This window comes from Brassica napus, chromosome A7 (assembly GCF_020379485.1).
Source record: "Brassica napus cultivar Da-Ae chromosome A7, Da-Ae, whole genome shotgun sequence".
Classification (NCBI taxonomy): Eukaryota; Viridiplantae; Streptophyta; class Magnoliopsida; order Brassicales; family Brassicaceae; genus Brassica; species Brassica napus.
In genome coordinates, this window is record NC_063440.1 from 22,171,466 (window position 1) to 22,197,344 (window position 25,879).

General features: G+C 33.8%; 2 protein-coding genes across 2 annotated transcripts; both read right to left on the reverse strand.

Moving 5' to 3' along the window:
* Positions 1–89: 89 nt before the first annotated feature.
* LOC106411297 (F-box protein At1g67340) lies at positions 90–1,657 on the reverse strand. The gene is made up of 3 exons (XM_013852039.3): positions 1,356–1,657; positions 1,107–1,269; positions 90–1,026 (listed from the first exon to the last, which is right to left on the reverse strand). Exons 1-3 carry the CDS (start codon positions 1,571–1,573, stop codon positions 304–306), a joined length of 1,104 nt encoding a protein of 367 aa, XP_013707493.1. The 5' UTR covers positions 1,574–1,657; the 3' UTR covers positions 90–303.
* A 21,365-nt stretch (positions 1,658–23,022) lies between these two features.
* Positions 23,023–24,331, reverse strand: LOC106409865 (probable methyltransferase At1g27930). The gene has a single exon (XM_013850416.3). It carries the CDS (start codon positions 24,106–24,108, stop codon positions 23,233–23,235), a length of 876 nt encoding a protein of 291 aa, XP_013705870.1. The 5' UTR covers positions 24,109–24,331; the 3' UTR covers positions 23,023–23,232.
* Positions 24,332–25,879: the final 1,548 nt, after the last annotated feature.

Below are 25,879 nucleotides of genomic sequence, written 5' to 3' on the forward strand. Positions count from 1 at the left end.
CTGAGAAAACGATTGAACGTGAGAGAGAAACGATTGAACCTTAGAAACGTACCAAAGATATCTAAGAAAAGTAAGCACCCAATCAAAAATAAAGAAAAGTAAAACTAAATTAAAATCAAACAAGGAAATTAACATTGCAGCCGTTCGTTGATTGATTTGACGATACTCTTTACAAGCGATTAAAATACAAAAATTACTCTAACGCCGCATCTAATCTTTCCACTAATAAAACAAAACAACGAAACTAATTAAGCTTCGTTTACCTCACCTGCGTCTAATAAAACCAGCCGTTACTAGTTGCCGTTAACTCATGGGCACCACTGGTACGTTATCACCGTTAACGTTTCCCTCAATCTGAACGTTACCCTCTCCGTCACCGGCTGCACCTTGGTCCGCCGGCGCACAAGCCATCTTATGTCGGAGTTTCCAATCCAGAGCTTGACAAGCGCGTGAGCAGTAATTCACAACGCCACAAACAGAACACCTCCGGAACTCATGTTTCCTTATCTCCGGCCGTCCACACCCGCCGTGAGAACACAATCTCAACCCATCTCCGGGAGAATCTCCGCCGCGTAAAGCGAACCAATCCGCTAAAAACCGATTCGCTGGATGCGTTTCCGGCGCCGGGACATTACATCCAAAATCGCTCAGCAACGGACAACCGTGGGTTTGAGGCTGCGACAAGGTTAGCCACGACCGAGCCTCGATCCCGGAAGATAAAACGGCGGCGAGTTCACGAGCGTTGGCTTGAACGAGGAATCTCCGACCTTCGGAGATGTTCCGTGGAACACCGTAACCATCTTGGAGACAGTGACCAAGCTCACGGAGCGCGTCAACGTGTCCCAAGAAAGCCGCACGCGCACACAGAGCCACACCGGCTCGAAGATCCTTGTCGTTCTTGGAACCACCGCTTCCGTTGAACTGAATCACGGCTAGAGAGTATAAAGCTGGCGCGTGGGAGTTAATCGCGGCTTTGGCCATTAGCGACGCGCCGTTTCCTCTGTTTTGCAGACAGTAAAACCGAATCTGCACCAAATCAAGACACAAGACAAAACGTTAAACCAAAAAAAAAAGATAAAATATTTTTTATTTAATTTTGGACTAACCATTCCGAGAGTGTAGCAAGCATCGAGACTTCCGGCGTCGGCACAGCGTTTGAGAAACCGGTGAGCTGATTCCGACCAATTCAGAGCTTTTATGGCAATTGCTTTTCGAGACAATCTCGACAGAACATAAGGACACGTAGCTAAACTCTTTAATCTCTTACATCTGTTGACACATACCAAAGTTATCAATTAGACAAAAGAGCTTTGTCTGAATTATAAAAAAAATTAATGATAAACGGGAAAGCTTACGTCATCAAAACGCTGATGAAATCAGCGGGACACCGTGATGTAGAAGCAAGTTTACAAAGGATAGAAACAACAAGATCGTCCGGGATTGAATCTAACAGACCGGGTCCGGTATTAGTTTCCGGCGCCGGTGAAACAGAAGAAGAAACACATCGCCGTCTTTTCCTCGCCGGCGTAAAGACACCGGCGGAGTAGAAAACTCTATTGGTTACGGGCAACATAATCTTCTATTTTGGTCTTGAGAGGATTACAAAGCTCTCTCGCTTCTGGTCCCCTTTTATCTCTTGGCTTATAAATATACAAAGTGGTTGGGCTGTGTCTCTCTCCTCCCTGCGTACATACGTATGGGATACTGTTCAAATGACTACTTTACCCTTGTACTTTCGTCATATTTTCCGGTCAAACGCCGTTGACCCAAACGTCTGCTTTTTCCGTAGATTGATGATCCCTCTAGCTCGAATATTTATTATCAATGGAGGTACTACAAACAATTTATTTATAATCCGTTACTCGAAACGGTTTAAGAGAGGGTAAATATGAATTTTATCCATGTAAAAGGATAAAAAAGAAAAAATTAGAGAATTAGCGCGTGTGCGAACGAAGGTCTTGGGGAAGGAAGAGACTGGGGTTCACCTGAGGTTAAAGAGAGAGTGGGGGTTTAGAGTAACAAACAAAGGTATAACTTGCGAACAGAAGGAGAAGATCAGAGAGGTCAACCGTAAAAGAAACAGCCAAAATTTTACATTACAACGGTTACTCCTTTTTATCTCTTTTCCTTTTGCCGTTTCTCCTCCACGGCGTTACTTTTTCTAGTTTTCTATTTAATTTCTTTTATATTTCTAAAAAATAAAAGGACAAAAAGAAAAGTTCGTTTTTGAAACTTTGATAAAAGTTCGTATTTTACTCCAAGAAATAAGTAAAGTTTGCATTTTTTATTGAAAAATAGTTGATATACATTTCAGAATATACTATAAACATTACTGAAAATATAGTTACTCCTACCCTTCATCACAAAGATTGGAAGAATCAAGGTTACAAAAACGGAATCACTAGATAAATATAATATGATTGGTAAACCTTTCCCAAAATAGTAATTTAAGGAATGAAATCAATATAAGATTATTTTCTTGCTCTAAATAATCTAGAACCATTTCTGGAGCTTTTTGGATGGTTCATAATATACTGCAGGTTTATGTTCACATCATAGTTATCGTTTTTTTAAAACATATTTGAATACAAAGATTAAAAAATGAGGACATTTCAATTTTCACCTAAAGAACATCACGCTTGGGGCTCATATATGTAATGTCGTTTACGTACGCCACAACAATTGGATGGGAATATTTAGTTCCGAATGTCCAGTGTAACGATGAGTTTTGGAAACCTAAAAATGTCGGTATCATATGTGGTGTAAACTGGCGTTAAATGGTCAATTCTAGATTTTTTTTTGTCATCTGATAATATTAAAACCAAACAAAAAGCACAACAGGAATGCAGCAGTCTTGACAAAAAAAAAAAAGGGAATAAGCAGTCGGCTGTCGTGAAGAATCGACACCAAAGTCAAAGCCTAAACAAAGGAAACACAGTTCAAACAAGGGAATCTTACACCAACACAACACTAAACACTTTACAACAGAAAGCCTTGACGCACAAACAGTGCGCACAAAGGAATTAAAGTTACCATCAACGACCACCAAACTTGAAGGTCCTAAACTCCATTGAACACTGGGCAAAGCGGAAAGAGCAGTAGACACGGCACTACAAGCTCATAAGACGTACCAGACTGGCAGACTGGAGGACTACACCAAAAAACGGAGAAGATCCAAAGCTAAGAAAATCCACCGCACAGAAAGAGACCAAGAGCAAGTTGCTATAAACTATGATCGATGCAAACATCAAAACAGCGGCATTTTCTTTCCGACGTAGTCACGTAGATATCGGCGGCTATGATTCTACAAATTTTTATTTTTATTTTACAACTTACCCCTAATTCTTTACTCAGAAAGAGACACCCGAGGGAAAGAAAAAAGAATTTCTTGGAGAGTAAAAAAAGGAAAGTTAACCCAGCTAATCTATATCCTATTAACTTGTCTTTTTTTTTTTTTTTTTTTTTTTGATCAAATCCTATTAACTTGTCTTTCTTTTGCTTTATTGGAGAAGTCATCCCACGCCTATATTGTTTTTCCTCGTCAGCTCTATAGTGTATAATGCTCCTTGTGCATTTAAGTCACCTTTATTCTATGGATCTCTTAGGCCATCTCCATCCCTACTCCATTTTTTTCTCTAAAATAGAGTAAAAGTGATTATGGAGTAAAGAATACTCCAACCCAACTCCATATCTCACTCCATAATGAAGTTTACTCCATAAATGGATTAATATCTTTTTTGTTTGTTCATCACTCCATTATAGAGTGAGAAATGGAGTAGGATTGGAGCAATTTTACTCCATTTTCACTTTTACTCCATTTTGGAGGAAAAAATGGTGTTTTACATTGGAGATGCTCTTATAGCATCTCCAACCCCATTCTATTTTTCACTCTAAAATAGTGTTTAGAATAAAAAATGCTCCAATGATATTCTATTTTTCACTCTACAATAGAGTGAAAAAGAGGTTTACTCCAAATATAGAGTAATTTTTTTTTTTCATCACTCTATTTCCTACTCTAAAATAGAGTACCATTTGAATAAATTCAAACTCTATTATAGAATTACTCTATTTTAGAGTAAAAAATAGAGTAAGCCATTGGAGATGGTCTTAACAAGTATGTGATGATCCATATATTATTTTTACTGAATCTATAAACTCTTAATTATAAAAAAAACTTAATGGGAAATATCATAGGATAGCACTAAAAAAGTTTCTATCACAAATATATATTCTAAGAATCAAAATGACAAAAATGTTTTATCAAAAAGGTAAATATACACTTATATTCATAGGGTTAAGTAATCCAAACCTTAGGATTTAGATTTAAGGGGTGAGATTTGAGTTTGAGCTTTAAAATTTTACAAAATAGAAAATAAATATTAAAAGTTTGAAAATAAAATTTTAAAAATAGTTTCAAACAGTATTTTCGAATTACAAAAAGAAAATTCAAAAAACAAAAAATTCAAAAAAATTCAAAAAAAAATTTATAAAAAAAATCGAATTTGAAAACATATAATCTAAAACTATAAAAAAATTATTTCCTTTTAATTTTTTTTTATGTTTTAGTTTTTTTTTTAAAAAACAATTTTTTTATTATTATTTTTATTATATCTAGGGTATTAGTGTCATTTTACCCATTAAATGAAATATTTTGGTCATTTTTCTTCTTGTGATCTATTTTTGTAACCAAAACTTGAAAAATGTCTATTTATGAGAATTGCCCAAACTTAATTATCAATACAAATTTCTAGTACATTTGTTCGTATATAATTTTGTATATAAACAATTAAATCTCATACATAAAAAACAACCCATTTATATTACCACACCTTTAATAGTTTTTCCGATTTGGTAAGAAATCATCTAAAAGTTATAAAATGAAAAATAAAAGTTAAAACGGAAATCCGGTAAAATCAAGACATATAGTATATGTTAGAACTCTTGCTCTAAAAATCGGGCGCCTAGCCGCTTAGGCGGCCGCCTAATCTATTTTTAATAATATTTTTATCTATTTATTTGATTTAAAATTTGATAAATATAATTTATATTCATAATTTTGATGAAATTACACTATATTAAGTTTATATACTTTTATCTCTGTGTTTATACAGTCTTAAACATAAAATATATTAATGTTATACACAATCAAAGATTAACATGTTTTATAACATATTAAACAATCTAAAAATTTTGCGCCGCATAATTTTCGCTTAGTCTCCAATTTTCTTTCTAAGTGGTAGGCCCAACCAAGCCGCCAGCGCATTCCTGAACAGGATTTAGAACACTATACAGTTTTTTTATTTGTAACATTTTATCACATCACAAGGTGTATACTGATTATTTTACTACCAGTAAATTGTGTACAAGATAACATCAATGTAATGGTTCTTATATCAGTCCACTTCGGTTCTCTTTTACCTATTTTCTTATTCATTATAATTATTTCGTTATCGCTTATAAAAATAGTCGACGAGATTGATATGCCTTGCAGAATGTCTAATAATTATGGAAGCAGACAGGATTTGACATTAGTTTGTGCCCAAATAGGATACGTCTCAAAATAAATACGTTTTTTTAATACGTATTAGACTACCAGTTGACCTTGTGACCCTGTCACTAGATTTATCCAAAACCTACGCATACTTTCTTCGTCCATCTGAACATATCCAAAGCTCTAGTTGTTAGTTACGTCTCTTAAGCGAAAGAGGATATCCATACTTCAATATTATTTTCTCTTTGATTTCTCATATTTCCTTCAGTTTTATGAACATGAACCTCGATGTTACTGTTATGATTAGTACACAGGGCCAGCTGAGGAGGAGATAAACGGTGCGACCGTTTCGGGTCCAGATCCGTGTCCTCTGTATATTAATAGTTAAGAGATTCAATTTTTTAAAAAAATCTATATTTTATATAAAAAATTATAAATATAATAAATAAAATTGAAAAGGGTTCAAAAATATTTGATATGCATAAAGTTTTATTTTCATCACAAAATATACAAAATATTACTGATTAAATTTTAAAAATATATTAAATATTATCTGAATATAAATATTAGAAGGTAAAATAAAAAAAATTGCCCTAGAATCCATAACAATGTTAAGCCGGTCATGTTAGTACACAAACGAACAATTAAAAAGCTGTAGTGTTCTAACATATAGTATATCTCTTAAGATAAAAGTATATGTAAAGAATTAGGGATGTTATTAATTTATTCACCTTAAAGGTAAAGAAGCAAAATCTAGTCACCTTAAAATAGTAAGATCGATTTCCTAACCCACACGCAACCTAACATTTTCTGCTTCTCTATGGGCGGTTTAATATAGGAAAATGCATGGCTAGTAGCTAGTTATAGAGGCCTGATGATGATGCTAGTTCCGAATTTACTAGGGGTACTTTCAACTGACGTCCATTACAAAACGGTACGATTTGATTGATTCGTGCGTTTCATCAAATTAGTCAATGAACGTGACTTTAGATAGAGAGGGTTAAGACGTGATAAGACCGTATTACATAAACTACGGAGAGCTGAATATTGTAAAGAATAAAATTGATAAAAGTATACCAAAGATTAAGAAAAGGATGATACAACTGCAGAGGCGAGATATTATCTCTTTCCTTAACTCAAAATACGTCCCGTAGTGCGACGGTTTGATAACGTAATGAGTCCCAAGATACAACTGCAAAAATCTTCTGATTTGCGTCACTCTATCAGAAGCCTGGCGAAACTAGTTTTGTGTATACTCTCAGACTCAAAAGAGAATCAAAGAGAAAGATAAAAGAAATATGAGGGATTGATTTGTTTTGTTCGTATGTCTGAGAGTTTCACATTTCACGTATTGTTTTATAACTTGAAAAGTCAAAATGTACGTTATGTGATCTTGGAGTTAACTAATGGAATAATGAGAATTGATTCTCCATTACTCACGTTAGTGACCAAATTAATAAATGGTTTGACCAAGCAAGCCAAATATAATTCTTATGGGTTTGCATTTCTATGTTCCAATAAAACATAAAAGATCATCATAAATAAAATTTGAATGGTTAAGTTAATTGACATATTGTCCAACCAACAAAATCAATTTCAAATTCAAACCCAAACATCCAAAGTGATCAATTTGCTAAATATTTTATACTTAGTCAAATTTAAAGCTTTATAAGCTTTGCAAGTTACTCACTTTGGACCTCCATTTCTCATTCAACACAACTCTGATTTTGACCAACAAATACACTAACTCATAGTGTTTATGGTGACGATTACATCGTGTCCAAATTTCTGTTCTTCCGACAGACGTCTCCATCGAAAAACTTATAGGAAAATTGGTCCGCACCACTTTGTCAAAAACGAGTTCCAACAATCCCCCACATGAATAGAAATGACTCTATACACATGACTCAAGAAAGAAAAAGACTTTTGAGAGTATAAGCGAAAAATCCACTGCATGATGAGTTGGTAGCAATTTTTCAGCCTTGAACCAGTCATTGTTAATAGCTATCGGATTTACTCGAACAGGAGGTGGCCATGATGTCTTGAACCCCCCGGACTTTGGTGTAAACCGAGACAATAGCTATAACACAGTTTCATTCTCTCACAAAACTAATTTCTCTATTGTGTTCATTTTGGCCGTGAACATTCTTGGTAATCATGAGTGAACTTGGAGAATATAGCCTTTCCTTCATTCTCCTAGAAACGGCCCCATTTCACACTCACAAGGTGATTTGCCATTAGTTTTGTTTAGAGGAGTATCATGTACTACTCCATTCATATCTCAAAACAATGGACACAAATCATTAAAAGCTAATGCTTATCCTATATTCCTTACATGTAGCACTGTTTAATCATCCTAAGAACTGGGTATAGACCGAAGTCTGACAGTGCTTTGAGCAGATTTAGTTTGACTTAGTTGTCTCCTTGAACCTATTTCTTGGGATCTCCAGTCAATTAGGTAGAGTTACCGCCAAACCTCATCTTAGTTCACAGGCTTTAAACCCATTCCTCTTGATGATTTTTCTACTTGATCTCGTGACAAACCTTTAGTAAATGGATCCGCAAGGTTTTCATTTGTTCTGATGTAATCAATCGTTATTACACCAGTTGAGATCAAGTGTCTAATGGTTTTATGACGTCTTCTTATATGACGAGATTTACCATTATACAAACTGCTCAGTGCCCGGCCTATTGCCGCTTGGCTATCACAATGTATACGTAATGCCGACACTGGTTTATCCAGCATAGGAATATCTTCCAAAAAATTTCGAAGCCACTCTGCTTCTTCTGCAGCTTTATCTAAAGCTATGAACTCAGATTCCATGGTCGATCTGGCCAAGAGAGTTTGTTTGGAAGACTTCCAAGAAACTGCGGCACCACCAAGTGTAAAAACATATCCACTCGTGGATTTAGAGTTTTTGGAGTCGGAAATCCAGTTGGCATCACTGTATCCTTCCAAAACTGCTGGTTCTTTACCATAGGTCAGCCCATAAGTTTTAGTATGACGTACATAGTCTAATACTCTTGTTATGGCATTCCAGTGGTTATGCCCTGGATTACTCGTGTAGCGACTCAGTACATTGACTGCATGTGCTAAATCAGGTCTAGTACAATTTGTCAAGTACATCAAACTTCCGATGACACGAGCATACTCTGACTGTAACACTGCTTCACCCGAATGTTTTGTCAAGTGAAACCTAGGGTCTACAGGAGTTTTTGCCTTTCCTTTTGAGTAGGATTTAAACCTCTCAAGTATCTTTTCAGCATAATGAGTTTGAGACAAGATGATTCCTTCGGAATTGCGAAAGATCTTAATCCCTAGGATAACATCAGCTAGTCCCATATCTTTCATTTCGAACTTGCTACTTAGCATGTTCTTTGTTTGACTGACCATGTCTTTATTGCTACCAATAATGAGCATGTCATCTACATACAAGCCAAGCAATACATATCCATGTGGTGTATTTTTAAAGTATATACACTTGTCACATTCATTAATGCTGAAACCATTTGACATCATAACATTGTCAAATTTTTCATGCCATTGTTTTGGAGCTTGCTTAAGTCCATACAATGATTTTACTAGTCGACAGACTTTGTGTTCTTGTCCTGGGACAACCAACCCTTCAGGTTGTTGCATATAAATCTCCTCCTCTAAATCACCATTTAGAAAGGCAGTTTTGACATCCATCTGATGGATTTCTAGGTTTCTCAATGCTGCAATTGCAATCAGCATTCTGATTGAAGTTATTCTCGTTACCGGAGAATAGGTGTCAAAGAAATCCAAGCCTTCTTTTTGCCGGAAACCTTGCACCACAAGTCTACACTTGTACTTATCAGTTGAGCCATCAATATTCAACTTTCTTTTGCAAATCCATCTACACCCTAGGGCCTTAAACCCTTGGGGCAAATCGGTCAAATAATATGTATGATTTTGCATAATGGAGTCGATTTCACTATTGAAAGCTTCCTTCCATAAATCAGCGTCTGGTGAAGACATAGCTTCAGCGAAACTTCTTGGTTCATTCTCAAGAAGAAAGACCATAAAGAAATCTTCACCATAAGATTTTTCCTTACGAGCTCTTTTGCTGCGTCTAGGTTCATCTGCAAATATTTCTGCATCATCAAAAGATGTGCCAGAAGTACTTGCCTCATTTGTAAAGATGTTTGCATCTCTTACTTCATGAGTTCTTTTAGGATTATCTCTATTCTTACACGGAAACACGTGTTCAAAGAAAGATGCATTCCTTGATTCCATAATTGTATTAACATGAATATCTGGTACATCTGATTTATCTACCAAAAATCGATAAGCACCACTATTATGGGCATATCCGATGAAAATACAATCCACGGTTTTAGGTCCGATTGAAACCTTCTTGGGAGGTGGTACTGCTACTTTTGCAAGGCACCCCCACACTTTCAAGTATTTGTACGAAGGTACAACACCTTTCCAAAGTTCATATGGTGTTTTACCAGTGACTTTGTTTGGTATTTTGTTGAGGATATAATTTGTGGTAAGCAAAGCTTCCCCCCACATGTTCTGGGCTAACCCAGATTCCTGCAACATCGCATTCATCATCTCTTTAAGAGTTCGGTTTTTACGCTCCGCAACTCCGTTAGATTCAGGTGAATAGGGAGCGGTGGTTTGATGAATAATGCCATGCTCTTTACAGAACACATCAAATGGTCCATCATACTCGCCTCCTCTATCACTTCGAACTATCTTTATAGTTCTATCGAGTTGGTTTTCAACCTCGAGTTTATATTCCTTGAATTTTTCCAAGGCTTCATCTTTGCTTCTTAGCAAATAGACATAACAATATTTTGTACAATCATCTATGAAAGTCACAAAATATTTTTTTCCATTTCTAGTTTGAACAAATTTTAAATCACACAAATCTGTATGAATTAGACCAAGAGGCTCAGTTGTTCTCTCAACATGAGGGAATGGAGTTTTTGTGAGTTTTGCTTGTACACATACTTCACATTTCTCTTTGCTCAATTTGCATTTCGGAATTAGGTTTAAATTAATCAATCTTTGAACAGATTTATAATTTACATGCCCCAATCTTTCATGCCAAACTTTGAACGGTTCAACCAAATAAGCATTTGGTTCATCTGCGAATAAGACTGTCTTAATACACATTTTGACCAGTCCATCCTCAACAAATCCTTTGCCCAAGAAAATATCATTTTTCTTTAGGACAAGTTTATCAGACTCGAAAGTTACTACAAATCCAGCTTTGCTTAATAGCGAACCGGAAATAAGATTCTTTCGCATATCTGGGACATATTTCACATTTTTGAGAATTATCTCTTGTCCAAAAGTTAGTGCAAGTTTCACTTCGCCACAACCTTCAATAATAGACGAGCTGGTGTTACTCATTAACAACCGCTCCTCATCATTGCATTTTTGATAAGTACAAAACATGTTTTTATCAATGCATATGTGAGTGGTGGCACCTGTGTCATACCACCAGTCTTTTGAATTATTTTCAAACGTATTGACTTCTGTGACCATAGCACACATGTCATTTTCAATCTGAATGCTCTGATTAGTTTCAGCAGACATCTCAGTTTTTATAGCAAATGGAATCATAAATGGCAGACCACTCTCAAACTTAATTTGAGGCGTCGACTCATTCAATCCATTGCCGATCACACCATTTGATCTATCAAAGATTGATATATTTGTGTTGTAACTCATCCTTGATTTTCAAATCTGCTCACAAAGACTAAGATACAAATTAGTTTATTTCAATAACACTCACAAATAAGTTCAACAATTTGAAAAAATATCCGATTTGTTCAATTTAAAAAAAAACAGAAAAATAAATTCTGAGACCTTAACGTTACGCAAACGATCAAATTTTAACGTAATAACAAATCAATTGAACGTCTAATCAAACACACAGACCCAAGATATTTAAAAGTCAACTTATAAATAAAATAATATTACTTACTTTGCCACTAGCAACGATAAGCAAATGATAATATCAAAAAACAAAGAAACGATTGATTGCTGATTGGAAATTAAATTAAACCAGGAACGTAAACCGGGTAAACCAAATAATTGAACCACTACGCAAATCAACCTTTGACAAATAAAAAGACAGCAGTAAATTTTTTTTTTCCTTTTTTTCTTTTTAGCTTGACGTTAAACAAAAGAAAGCGACGAGGTTAAAGAAAACGATTTATATACTTAAGACTTTTAACCAAATCTGATTGAAATCCCGTTTAGAAATATCAACACAGAAGCGTAAATTGCAGAAATATCAATAGATCCTGCAAAATAAAAACGTTAGACCAAGAATATGACTTTAACGCTGACACCGAGAGCAATCGGAGCCCAATTCCGATTCCAACACCTTTTTAGAAAATATCAATCAACCTGTTCTTAAACAAAAAACTTATACAATAATCAGTCCGGTTAGTGCAAAGCAATAAACGGATATTTTGAGTTAAGACTGATAAGACCGTATTACATAAACTACGGAGAGCTGAATATTGTAAAGAATAAAATTGATAAAAGTATACCAAAGATTAAGAAAAGGATGATACAACTGCAGAGGCGAGATATTATCTCTTTCCTTAACTCAAAATACGTCCCGTAGTGCGACGGTTTGATAACGTAATGAGTCCCAAGATACAACTGCAAAAATCTTCTGATTTGCGTCACTCTATCAGAAGCCTGGCGAAACTAGTTTTGTGTATACTCTCAGACTCAAAAGAGAATCAAAGAGAAAGATAAAAGAAATATGAGGGATTGATTTGTTTTGTTCGTATGTCTGAGAGTTTCACATTTCACGTATTGTTTTATAACTTGAAAAGTCAAAATGTACGTTATGTGATCTTGGAGTTAACTAATGGAATAATGAGAATTGATTCTCCATTACTCACGTTAGTGACCAAATTAATAAATGGTTTGACCAAGCAAGCCAAATATAATTCTTATGGGTTTGCATTTCTATGTTCCAATAAAACATAAAAGATCATCATAAATAAAATTTGAATGGTTAAGTTAATTGACATATTGTCCAACCAACAAAATCAATTTCAAATTCAAACCCAAACATCCAAAGTGATCAATTTGCTAAATATTTTATACTTAGTCAAATTTAAAGCTTTATAAGCTTTGCAAGTTACTCACTTTGGACCTCCATTTCTCATTCAACACAACTCTGATTTTGACCAACAAATACACTAACTCATAGTGTTTATGGTGACGATTACATCGTGTCCAAATTTCTGTTCTTCCGACAGACGTCTCCATCGAAAAACTTATAGGAAAATTGGTCCGCACCACTTTGTCAAAAACGAGTTCCAACAAGACGTGACGACCATAATAGCAAAGTGAAGGCATCCCGTGCCCGATGCTATCGCGGCCGTATCACGTGCCGTTGCTTCGTCTCTGCCACCTCAATTCTACGGGTATATCGCTTTGATTGTTGGTGAGGCCACCACGTGATTCTAACAACTTCAAGCTACTCATATTTACGTTACTCATAATACATGCTACAAATAAATTATATGACTCAGGTTACAACAAAAATACGTATAATCTTCTTCTTTTTCTTCTCGGCTATGTCTAATCTTTTCTCATCATTTGAACACATTTTTCAACAAAACCACTTCTTTTTCCTCGTTAAAAATCGTAGAGGAAAACTAAAATTTCTAGTCAAATATATATATATATATATATATATATATATATATTCAAAACAAATTAATAACAATCTATATTGCATAGAATCGAAAACATTTTGAATTGCGAAGCGAAAAGGGGACATATGTGCTGCCTAGACAACAAGTATAAAGTATTTTCTTTTAAAGTATAAAGTATTTTTTGTAAAATATACTCTCGGATATACATAATCTGCTAAGTAGTCAAAATAAATAATGAGAGGATGTAGGACCCCGAGAATTCCAGCCGTTCACTCTACTAAACGAAGATCGAATCAGTAAAAGCAGGAAAGCTGTTAGGAGGCGGGACCCCATTTCTGCTGGGAAGTTTGTAGACAGGTCTTTTGCTGTTCCCTCCCTGTGGTGCACGTCTCTCTCCTCCTTTTGCCACGTGTCTTCTTTCTTTACATACTGTACACTCCCTCGAAACAACTCTAATCTCTGTATCCCTTTTAAGAAGTGATTGGAATTTCTCTTTTTTTGCTTCTAAACATTATTTGTGTTTTGGTGTTATTTTCTTTTCTCTTTTAATAAGAAAAATGATTGGAAACTTTCGACTATGTAGTCACATAATTTTCGCAAATGATACAACCATATACCATGTTATTTTGTAGAACAAAACATTATTTGTATGATATCATACTTCTTATTTTGTTTATGGCACTCTATCACATATACATTTCTTAATCATCTTATGTTGTTTTGAATGATGATATATAATTCTCTTATAACGGTGCTTTAGGAAAATAACACCAAAACTTGCACGGTCCATAATATTTTTTGTCAGTTCGAAATTTAAATGATCTTCATTCTTTGAATATTTACCATCATTATTATTTACCTGAATTCTTTTCATTTCATGATCATTTTGCGAAGTAGTAATTTTTATCTAGTAAAGAAATAATATAGCGTTAGGATCGATCAGATCAATCGTGGATGATATGTATTATTGTCACAATTGATAGAAAAAAGTTAAAGGGAGAGGTAAACATCGGCATGGTCGTGGTTCTTTTCATTAGCTACTATCGCTCTTTCTGTTGGATAAGCTTCAAAGAAAGATTATTTAGAAAAGAAGTTGTTCATTAAAGATAAGTAAAATAATTTATATGTTTAGGATAATGATAAGATTCCTAGATATACTTGTAATAGAATAAGCTTTACAAGCTAAGAGGATCCTATATAAAGAGATCTAATGTAAGATAATCTACACAACATTATTAAGAAGAAAGCGAAGAAAGAAATAAACAAAAAAACTGTTTTATAGTTTTGTGTCTTGATCTACTTTACTTTATAATTTGTTGGCTATTCTAAATTCGGCCTAACGATTTCTTAGATTTAAGACTTATCTCATCATGAAATGTTTTTCATGCAAACTTTACCAAATTTCAAGCTCTTATAACCTTCTCTTCTAATCGTTTATATTTTTAATTTAAAAGCATTTAGTCCAAAAAGGGAAAGAAATGAAAAATGGTCATAACCCCTTTTCTTCAACCGATAAAATGTAAAAGGCGTTTGTAGAAGGCTAGTAACAAAGTCGCACACGTGGGTTGAAAATATGTACAAGGCAAGTACGCCTCCTTCGTATAAACAGATGTATTTTCACGCACGTAACGTTTGTCTCTGACCGTATATACAACGTATGAATATATAAAGACGATGTAGTGTTGCTAGGAACAAACACTAAACAAATATATTGCACCTTTTAGAGATATCGCCATGCATGCAAATTAAAAAAGAGTACGTAAGAGTTATACAACCAACAGATTCTCGAAAAATATTTAATCTAACAAAAACTTTTGGGAAGATAACAAGTAAAGGCGTGATTAACCTCGGTCTCTTAACCGGAGTTCTAATTCATGATTTGATATTTTTTTAAAATAATTTTCAGATAAGAGACGATTCTTATATTTCTTATTTAATAGACAGTTCTTAGTTTTTCTTAGTTAAAATCTAAGAAAAATTAAGAAACATCTCTTAACCGAAGTTAAAAACTCTTTAAAAAACTGGGGTTAATCATGGTCGAAACCAACCTTACGCGGTAACATAAAACTCATATGCAAACAATGAATATATATTAGTTTCAAAGTTAGCCCCGCGAAAAAGTGCATTTCAATCAATTTAGAACATCGCCAATCTATACCCTCCTCATTCTTGGCGTAAGATGAAGGGATTTAATTAATGAACTTCCTTGTTTAGGACGGGACAATTTAGGCTATATTAAATGTTAGTTTGTCGAAAATAGTAATTACTTTATCTTGGGTTTTCTAAAGTTAAGACGTATATGTAGTGTAAATAGGTTAGGACGTGATAATTAGTATTAAGAGGGAAAAAGATATATGTTGCTGCGTTACGCATGCGGAGTCGAGTCAAAGCTGGCCTCGTAACTGCAGTGATGTGTACTAAGGGAATGCCACGCCTGTGAAATGTACGTTGAGTACTATTCAAGAGTCGAAGTTTGGTTCTTAAATAACCCAAAAGGGCTTATAACATTGTTATTCTACTTGTTACCGATAGTATCATTTTTTTTCTTTACAAAATTAGTATGATTTATAAATTCAGTGTGGTTGGCTAAGATCATCTCAAACCCTCAAATTTTCCCAATTTCTCTCTCTTTCCATTGATCTCGTTCTCAAACATTTAATATGGTATCAGAACAATTACAAAGCTCCTTTATCTTTTTAACATGTCTAGGAAGAGAGAAATTGGATTGGGCGGTAACGTACGATAGAGCAGAAGAAAAGATTGACTGTAACATGAGGAGTTGGTGGAATATCAAATTTGAGAGATTTTGGCATGAAATTTTTAAGTTTATAAGAAACTCGCTAAAAAAATCGAATTGAGACATCCTTTATAGTATTAATTGCCTTAGACTTATAGTTTAATCAAGTAGGTTCACATGTTATGAATTTTCATATAAGCAACTAAGTTTTATTTTATTTGAAAGGCAAGAGTGAGACATTTGTTCCTGGAAGATGAAGTATCCCACACATGCAGTAACCTATGTGCAAATTTATGCACCGTATGTGTGTGTCAGTGTATATGTATCGTATGTAATTAATATAAACAGTACAGAGAATCGATATAGCGCATGCATTAGCTTCTTTTTATAACACTATTTGGGTATCTACTGAATCGCTGATTAAATTAAAACTGAAGTATCTTTGCGCAGAAGGAATATCAGAAGCGTTATTCTTGAATTTGCCAAATCCAAAGCTCGTCTCATTTATACGTTTCTCTTATAAAATTACGCAAGTTAATTATTTTCCATTAATCAAAGAGCGGTTGGTCTTAACCATCACGCATTTACAAGAGTTTTATTAATAGTGTACCAAAGTTAATTTGAACCCTCAGTGTGTGTTTCAGAAAAAAAGATAAAAAAATCAACAGTAATACATTTGAGGATAAATAATTTTAGTTGGTGGATCCGCTATAGAAATTAGTATTCTTAAAAAAACTGTCATATCATTTTTAAAAGACTTTCAAAATATTTTCAAATGTTGATTTTGGATTTTAAAGAATTCCGAAACTTAGTATTAAAAAAAATACGAAACTTAATCGATGATTGAAAAAAAATAAACAAAGTACGGAGCACTGTATATACTTACTTAACATGCACATGCACCACGTATATAATTGATGTGCATCCTCGCCTTTTCGGTTTACACCTTTTCCCGATAGGAACTTGAGGAACGATTTCTTTTTCAATGTTAAGTTAGGAATAACATTCATAATTTGATTATGGGTTTATTCAATGAATTACGGATTGTTAAAAGCAGGAAAAATACTTAATACGTATGCATAATTCAAGCCCACCCTAAATTTGATATAATTAAGGATAGATAATATATTAATATATATCTAAACATGAAGGAAGGTAAAAGTGGGGATTTGTGAAAATTTAGCGTAACGAACCATACTTATTGATGGGATTAAGAAGAACGAAACCGAATACATTACTTAACGTTGTGGGAATCTCTTCAATAATTTAAATTCCAAACATATATTTTCCAATTAATGATATCAAGGCGCAAAACGACATTTAAATATAAACGAAATAATGATGATACAGTCAGCAACCAGCTAATATGGTCAGGTATCATCACTGGTTATTAAATTTTAAATTTTAAATTTTGAGTGATAAAGTAAATGTTGGTCCCATGAATCATATAGCTAAAAAACATAAAAGAGAGAAGAGTGGTACAAAATGTGAGACATGCGAAGAGAGAAAGCGTGCTTCCTTCAATTTATGTTTGAGTAACATTTAAGCCATCCTAACATTCTCTGTTCATCATTTCCCTTTACTCTCTTTTTAATATATTTCCTATATCAACTCTTGTCTTTTTATTTTTGTAAAGAAATAAATAAAATAAAACTCAATCGAATCCAACTTCAAATAATTTGGCTGCTTGCTAATAATAATGTCCTCTTTTCTCTTTTTGTACAAGTCTACAGAAGTCTTCTTTTGGGTCAAAGTCAAATTTATGCACCTGTTTCTCTCTTTTTTTTTTGTTGCTTTTATGGTTGAGCGTGTACTGGCCTCGAGTGGATGAGGTTAAAGATGAAAGAAAGATGTCCAGGAATCTAGATTTTTGAGTTTCCACTATTATTATCAGTTTATCACACAGAAAAGCAAAGCGAAGGGAAAATAAATTAATCAAAATCTAAGCTCAAACATATGGGTCCATTGGTAATCATTTGTGTTCAAAATTGTAAAGCAAAGCAATATATAGCAAAAATGAGTGTTAGCAAGAAGATTTCTTTTTGGATTAACTAAATTTACTTATCTCATGCCTACGAAGGACCCAGACTATGAAAATTAGATTTGGTCCATTTTAAAGATAAAAACTGCTTTATACCTCGAAAATTATTAGGACAACTCCTGGTCATATCCTTTACAAATCTGGATGGACATATGCATCAGTTTCTAAAGTGATAGTTATGTATTGTTTTAGTTAAATTCTGAACTTAGAAGATTACTTAATTACTAAACAACCCATTTGTTGACCGAGGAAAAAGGGAAACGTCTACAACATTGAGTCTTTTACCTTTTTACGCTAGAGAAGTCAAAAGTTGTAATTAAGGAAAGCTTGGGATGATACAATGAGAGAAAACATGGTCACATGATCGACGAGGGGATAGAAATGGAAGACGTACGTCAACGGCATTAAGTAAAGTTAGAATTAGGGTTTCACAAGAACGTGCTCATAAAACCAAAGCTCCATAGAAGACTCTTAATTATTGCTTAATGCCTGCTACTTCTTGGACAGCCTTTACGTGAATGATAAGTGAACAAACTTAACCTCCTTTTAAGCTATCCTCTAATTTTCCCTTTTCCGAAAATGAACATAATTGATTTAAATTATTTTATAGATATGATCATATTATATATGTATTTTTCTTTTTTGATGATAGCCAGTATTAAAAGTTTTGACAATGCAATGGTAGGAGAAAACATAACTTTTTGGGATAGTAAAAGTCCCCAAATCTGTAAATTTTTCATATGAATTTGAGGAACTCGTTTGGAATATTTAATGGAAGTTGGTCTGCGAATTTTTGGTATATATTCTTTACAGTCACTTAAAGTTAATCAAATATTCCGAAAACTCAGACATAATATATATGATATCATTCGAAAACATTTAATTAAAAGAATTTCGCGACCTAAAATTTAGGTTTTACAGATTATGAACCACTTTGCCTTCTAAAGCATGGAACCGTCCGGTTGATGTAACATGTTCTAGATGGCCAGTAACTTCTATGCACACTCCGCCAAATTGTACTCACTCACTAAAAGTAACACCAAACAAGATTTAATTAATACTCTAATTAATCCATAATTATCAAATTTGATTTTGGCACAGACCATCCTCGCTCACAGCCGTGATTAATAAATTATTTCTTTTTAACCTAAACTCGTCAACCACTTGAAAAGTATTCTTACACATATATGCATTCGCGTCATCTGAACCAACGACAAAATTTATTAATCATTTCTTTGTAATGTCAGCTGAAAACTACACGAGGCATGTAGATAGCCTTCGCAGTTTTTTTTTTCACTTTCTGTTTAATATATAGATAAAACATTTATATAAAGTTTGTCTGGATTAACGTAACTATAATATTATATAATTCGACTAACTAAAATTTAGAATTGAAAAAAATAGTAAGATAATTACTGAAATTTGATACATGAAGAGTAGATTAAAGGGTGTTAAAAAAAAAGAGTAGCTTAAAGAAGTGATCTTCTAAAACACATATCAGTATTTTAGACTGGTAATCCCGTGGTTAGTAATAACTTTGAATATATACTTTATATACTTTAACGGGACATCATCACTCACTCAGACTGATATTTCACGAGACAATCTCGATTGATACTTGGCTACTTTGTTAGAGTAGACACTCGAGATGGTAGCTTGCACGTTTAAAGCTACTTATCCAGCTTCACTTTCTTATTGTCTGGTCATTTTTGTTTTAAAACAAAAAAATACAATTATTAATTATTTTCAAACTCTTTCATCACTTAAAAGTTAAAATAACCTTGTTTTGTCTACCTTCTCCATTGTAAAATTCTTTGAATAAAAACATTATGCGTAATCAAGGGTTTGTATGATTCTTTGATAGAAAAAAAAAATCATAAACAAATGTTGCTGTCCTTTTTAATAAAACGATTCAAACACTTAAGCATGAGCTTCTTGGGAGTATTTTAGTTATTGCTATTTCTATTACTTTTCTTTCTCAACATTATATAAATTAAAACGGTTTAGAAATTCAAATTGGAGATTCATATATAATAATATCATGCAAATATGGTCGAGTATCTTATGTTAACTTGGCTGTCTTGGCATTAGAAGTACCTTAGATTTTGATTGGTTTATTCTTCATATATGTTGTGCAGATTTTTATTTTTTTGTATAAATTAAATATCATGGGAAATTTGAGTTAAATATTATAAATTAACTTCTCGGATTTGTTTTTTTTTCTTCTTCTTCCTGGTTTTGCAAAAGCATATGAGCACTTTTCTATCGGTGTTGGCAATTTTATTGAAGAGTTATGCTAATTCAGCATGCTTTTCTAATTGTGTTTGTAACTCAACCCATGCATGACTTCATGAGATTGGCAAGGGATAGAAAGGCAGACAAATTGCCTGGGGAAAGTTTGAGAGTGCCCTTTCATCTAACTTCAATCTACTCACTAATATTTTCTCGTTGACCCAAAATATAATATATTATCCATTTGCAATCACAAAAGAGCTAACTCCATATGCAAATGACATATGCAGCCGCCGCCTTTTAACCTTTGGCCTTATGATTTGAGTTTGAAAGCGAGAGGCGGTAGAACAGCTAAGTTTACAAGCCATTGTTTCCCTAAATTTCATTAAGATATACTCCAATCCAACTTTTGTCACATTTTAATAGTTCAACTTTTGAGAAGAAATAGAAAGAAAGATGGTCGGTATCTAATTTCGATCTAGATAATAGAACGCTTAGTAGTTATTACAAGACTGGTGATTTCATTTTCTACTAACTACTTGACTATATTGTTCATTTGATAAAAAAAGACTTCGCGTATTCAATTGGTCAATGTATCTATTTGTCTCCTTGTGAAAAACTGCTAATGGCATGCCGAGTAGTTGGTAATGAGTTGCATGCTAAACCTTAATATAACAATTAAAAATGTCTTGATTTGTGTAATACGGGCTTATTACTAACCATATGCTAAACCTTAATATAACTTTACCTTACAAAACCAGAACATAATTAACGCTACTAATCCATTTAATTCATCAAACGATATATATGACCCACCCATGGACGAATTCAATACATAATTTGCACTATATTCAAAACTTAAAAATTACCAAGGTACAAATTGACTAAAACTACAAAATTTAGTTTTATATAGTTATGCATAATCGTTGACAAATACCACACGTTCTAGTTAGGTGGTACCCTTCCAAACTGTTGTTGAGGAATGTTAGCACAAACAAAACAAACTACAACCGTGATACCATTATGTTGAGAGAAACAAATGTTCTAAGCACTTTTTCTTAAAATTTGCTATTGCGGCCAGAAATTACACACATGAAAATTGGCCAATCGTTTATTCTCTCTCATTTCTATCCTTTCTAGCTACACCCTCGTTGTATCCTTTGCTTCCATTTCTCTGGCGTCCGTATCTTATTCTCCGAACCGTAAGAGGTGCCTCCTTTTCCATTTCTTCCCCTAGTTTTTATATATTGGTTTTGTGGCTATTTAAAGTAGATTAAGTAACGCTCATGAGGTTTTTGGTGTAGACCTTTAGTTTGATGGTGTTTGAAGGTATGGTGAAGCTTCCTCATGGATTATCGTTGAAGTTTCAGATGAAGCTCTCTGTTTGGGTATGTTGGCTTATTGCCGCTGGAAGTGAAGTCGTTGCTCGTCTGTGTTGGAATTTTGTCAATATCGACTCTCGGGTGGAAAGTGTGTTTAGGTGAGCTAATTTTAGGGTTGTATGAACTATTGGCGTGTTGAGTGAGCTCTTTGCTTCAAGGATGGTGGAGGGTGTTTTGAAAGATTTCCTTATGACAGCTGACTACGGTGACAATCTATTACCAGATCTGAACTCCTTTTTTTTCTGCTTCAATGCTTCTTCATACAATTTGTCCTTTACAATTTTTATCGGTGGTTGGTTTCTCTTCTTCATTGTGGTGGCTTTTAATTAGCATTTTGGTTCCGGTTCAGTTTCAAGCGATCTTCCTCCTTATCAAAGTGGCGGCAATGTTTCTTTATGTCTAGTGTCTAAAAAAGGGACCATTTTAAGGTTTTTGGTTGAACTTTTTAGTTGTAAATTCATTATTGTTCTATTTATTTACTTTTTTCATTTGTACAAAAAAATCCAAAAAATTTAAATATGAAGACTTTAAAAATTCTTTTCTTAGCCTTCTTTCTTTTGAGAATTTTTTTCTGATCCTTCTTTAAGACCGATTAAAGTTGGATAGATATATAAAAATCAGTTCCAATTCAAAAGGGGTGGAAAGAAGTAGGACGCTCCAAGGATATTTTCTCACTTAAAGATTCATCTTTAAGGAGATTAATTTTTGTTTATTTTCAGTATATATAGTTTCATTTTATCTTAAGAATATCTAAAATAGTTTCCGATTTTTTTATTCATCATGGCTTTATTTCAAAATGTAACAGGTGTGAGTTAATCTTGTAAACAATTATATCAGGAACTTTTGACTAAAAAACTTATGGCTGCTTATGTACTGTGGGGGAAACTGCGATATCCAAAACTAAGGTGGAACAAAATAGTGTGATTCAACAAATGAACTAAGTTGCAGAATCATCTTGTAAGCATATAACTATAATTTTTCACTCTATTTTCCACCAAGCCTTTCAGTACACCCATGATAAAGAGTCTTATCAGATGCGTGATCATAATTACAATCACATAGCATAAAATGATGTATGAGATGGATTTGACAAAGATGTTGACAACAAAACATCTAACACGATTAGTAAACTCTTCATCATGATGGCTTACCATTGACCTATTTTCTTTGAGAACTATTTAACTATCGCGGACTTGACATTTCCTATTTGTGCAATTAGTGACTGAATCTCTCCATATTTCTTAATTTACAGATAAACGTTTTGGATTTTAAATGGTAAATGTATTGCTAGAACCAATAAGTCATTTTAATCTTACAGTTCTTTGTTTCTCTCACAGTTCACATCAACCAATCCACCATTTCATTCTCAACTCATAGCTCATAGAAAATGTCAAAATTATAACTCAATAACCGTATCAATATATTGTATTTTCCTCGTCATATCGAAAACTGCATAGATGCACTCTTCAAATATCACCACAAAGTATGCTACTGTCCAAAATATGTAGAAACCAAGTCTCATAAACCATACGAAACAAAGAGTAACATCGATACGATATATATGATTTATCTTTATGAGAAGCCTCCGGATAGTTATATTTAAAAATAAACAGTTGTAAATTCAGAAGAACTATGCGGTGTTTAATTTAAAAGTAACGAAGAATCAAAAGATCGGTTCAACCTAGCAAAATCGGTCCCCAGGCTGGTCGCTCATGTTAGCAGCGTTGGGTATCTCAAAGTGCCAGAGCCTACCAGCTGAATTGACTCTGTACTTCTCGCATAGGAACTCGTTGGCGTACGTCTTCTCCACTATGCGGTCAACATCATGAAGGAAAACGTGGGTGGTGCCCGCACCCTTCCGGTTACGTGCCATGATGGCTGCGGAGAATATAGCTGCCATCCTCCCTGGCGCGGTTGGGAAGTACCCTTTTGGTGCGTCCACCATGATGAGATCCCACTCGGTATCATAGAACTCATCAGGAAGTGAAGTCAAAGCCAATGGACACTTTTCGTTGTAGCGGATGGGGAAAGCGTTGGCAGGTAAGCACTTGGGTTCGGACCGGTAGGTCGCGAGAAGATTGTCGGCTTGAGAAAGTTGGGTCCGATACTGAACATGGTGGGCCCTCAGGGACGGTGCATCCTTGAGGACGGCCTGGATCCACTCAGGATCGTCCTCAAGGAACACAGTGGTGCCACGTGGATTGAGGGAGGCCCACATGAGGGAGTCATGGCCGAGGCCAAAGACAAGAAAATTGCAAGGTATACGTTCCTTAAGGACGTTTAAAGAGATTGATATCTCCTCGAAGGATTGTTGAGGAACGGTCTGTGAGGTCGCGTAGTGGACGATGGATTGAAGCTGGATTGGTGTGGTTGAGTATTCGGCTATGGACTGCGCCGTGGTTTTTGCGGTGGAACATAAAGATAGAGTGCTGTCCGTAGCTCGGATGATACTTGTGATGAGCAGTGCGCCACCTAAAAGACCAGCTAGAGCAGCTATGATGAACCATGGTCGCTCTAGAAGCGTGTGCTTTGCTCCTTTCCACTTCTCTGGAATCATGTTTTGTTTTTTTTATAGTTTTTTTTCTTGCTTTTGGCTAGAGAGGGTGATTACTTGATCGAGTTATACAAGGTGGATGGGATCGGATGGAAGGTGGAGAAATAATGGTAAGGGGAGAAGGCAACGAATATAAAAGCACGTTGGTCTCAGCATGCACGTTTGATTGTTGAATCATCATTTCTTTTCATAAATCTTAACTGGTCAGATATCTTTGATTATTGCTTTAGTTAGTTGTCAGTTGGAAAAATTTAAAGAAGGTTACTTTTAAGTAAACATTTACACTACTTGACATTATAAATAGTAAATCACATAATTTGGCAACTTCGTGTTTATGGCAAAAATATCGTTATCGAAAAATTATAATGAAAACAACACTCTACTGAAGAAATTTGGATGCCAAAGATTTTATTTACAGCTCATGTACGAAATTGGATTTTTTTCATATTTCCTTATCTTTATTAATGGAATAGACAATTAATTATATCAATGTATGTATAGGAAAAAAGTTATTTGACTCTTTTAAAACATTTTCATATATGATTTGATATAAAATTATGGATATAAAAAACTATAGACATTTTGAAACTATTATATTTTCAGGGTAATACATTATTTACTTATTCTTTTTATTTTTTGTTATAAATGTAAAAGTTAATAGCTGATGACTTGATGTCAAGGATAACTATAAATTCTAGTGTAACACGTGGAATTTATAATTTAAGAGAAACTTCATTAGATGAGAAACTATTGTATGATGTTTAATCATATGATTTATTGTTTTATAATTTTGTGAAACCTCTCTTAATTAGTTTTTAGATATTAAGGATGTAGATGATCTCAATACTCCTAATAGATCATAACCCGGAAAGCCACATCTTGGCATCCATTCAGGAGTTGTAGTTTTTAGGCTTTTTTAACAAAGTTAATCATTTACAGATTTGATAGTCTAATGGACAAACTTGACATGGTAACGATTTCGGTAGCAGAAACTCTATAAATTAATATCGCATATATCTAATTAACAAGATTCAGTTGACATATAATCACTACTTAATAATTTAGAGGATTCAATCGATAATTCATAGAAATTTTGATTTGTTTTATTTTTTTTAATTAAAATACATGTTGAAGTTTATGGAATAAAATCTCAACATGAAGTTTATAGAATACAAATGCAAATTTTCACAACATAAATGTTGTCCCATCCATTTATTTAACAAGAGTTGAATGGAGTTTAACTGGTAGCCTAGATGAATAACTACACTTTTCATAAGATAACAAACTGATATTTTAATTTCATCTATTATGGCTTATTTTTTTTAATTTTCATAGATTTTTTTTCTAATTTTTTTGCTGTCCTAATTTTTAATGAAAATATAAAAAATTGAAAGAAAATTTAATATGAAGTTTATAGTATACAAGTGTAGTTCTCTACAACATAAAAGTCACTTTCATCTATTTAATTATCGAGATTTTAATGGAATTTAATTGGTAATGTAGAAGGTAAAAATTGACATTATATATAACAAAAACTTAAATTTTAATTTATAATTTAGCTTATTTATTCAGTTTACATATTCAACTTGGTCTTTTTTTTTGAACAAAGTTTTTTTGGGAAACATGTTTTATTAAAGATATTTGAAAGTCTGTTATGAATTTTTAATTTAATTTTCCACAACATTAATTTTTTTTAAATAAAAAAAAGAGAAAAAGACCAAAATAGCACTAAATCAAGTTTTTGTTCCCAAACTAGCACTCAAAGTCAAAAGTC

Coding starts and splice junctions, on each gene's coding strand:
- LOC106411297 (XM_013852039.3), bottom strand. CDS start 1,573: ATGTTGCCCGTAACCAATAGAGTTTTCTACTCCGCCGGTGTCTTTACG. Junction 1,270..1,355: donor TTCATCAGCGTTTTGATGAC/GTAAGCTTTCCC, acceptor ATGTGTCAACAG/ATGTAAGAGATTAAAGAGTT. Junction 1,027..1,106: donor CTTGCTACACTCTCGGAATG/GTTAGTCCAAAA, acceptor GATTTGGTGCAG/ATTCGGTTTTACTGTCTGCA.
- LOC106409865 (XM_013850416.3), bottom strand. CDS start 24,108: ATGATTCCAGAGAAGTGGAAAGGAGCAAAGCACACGCTTCTAGAGCGA.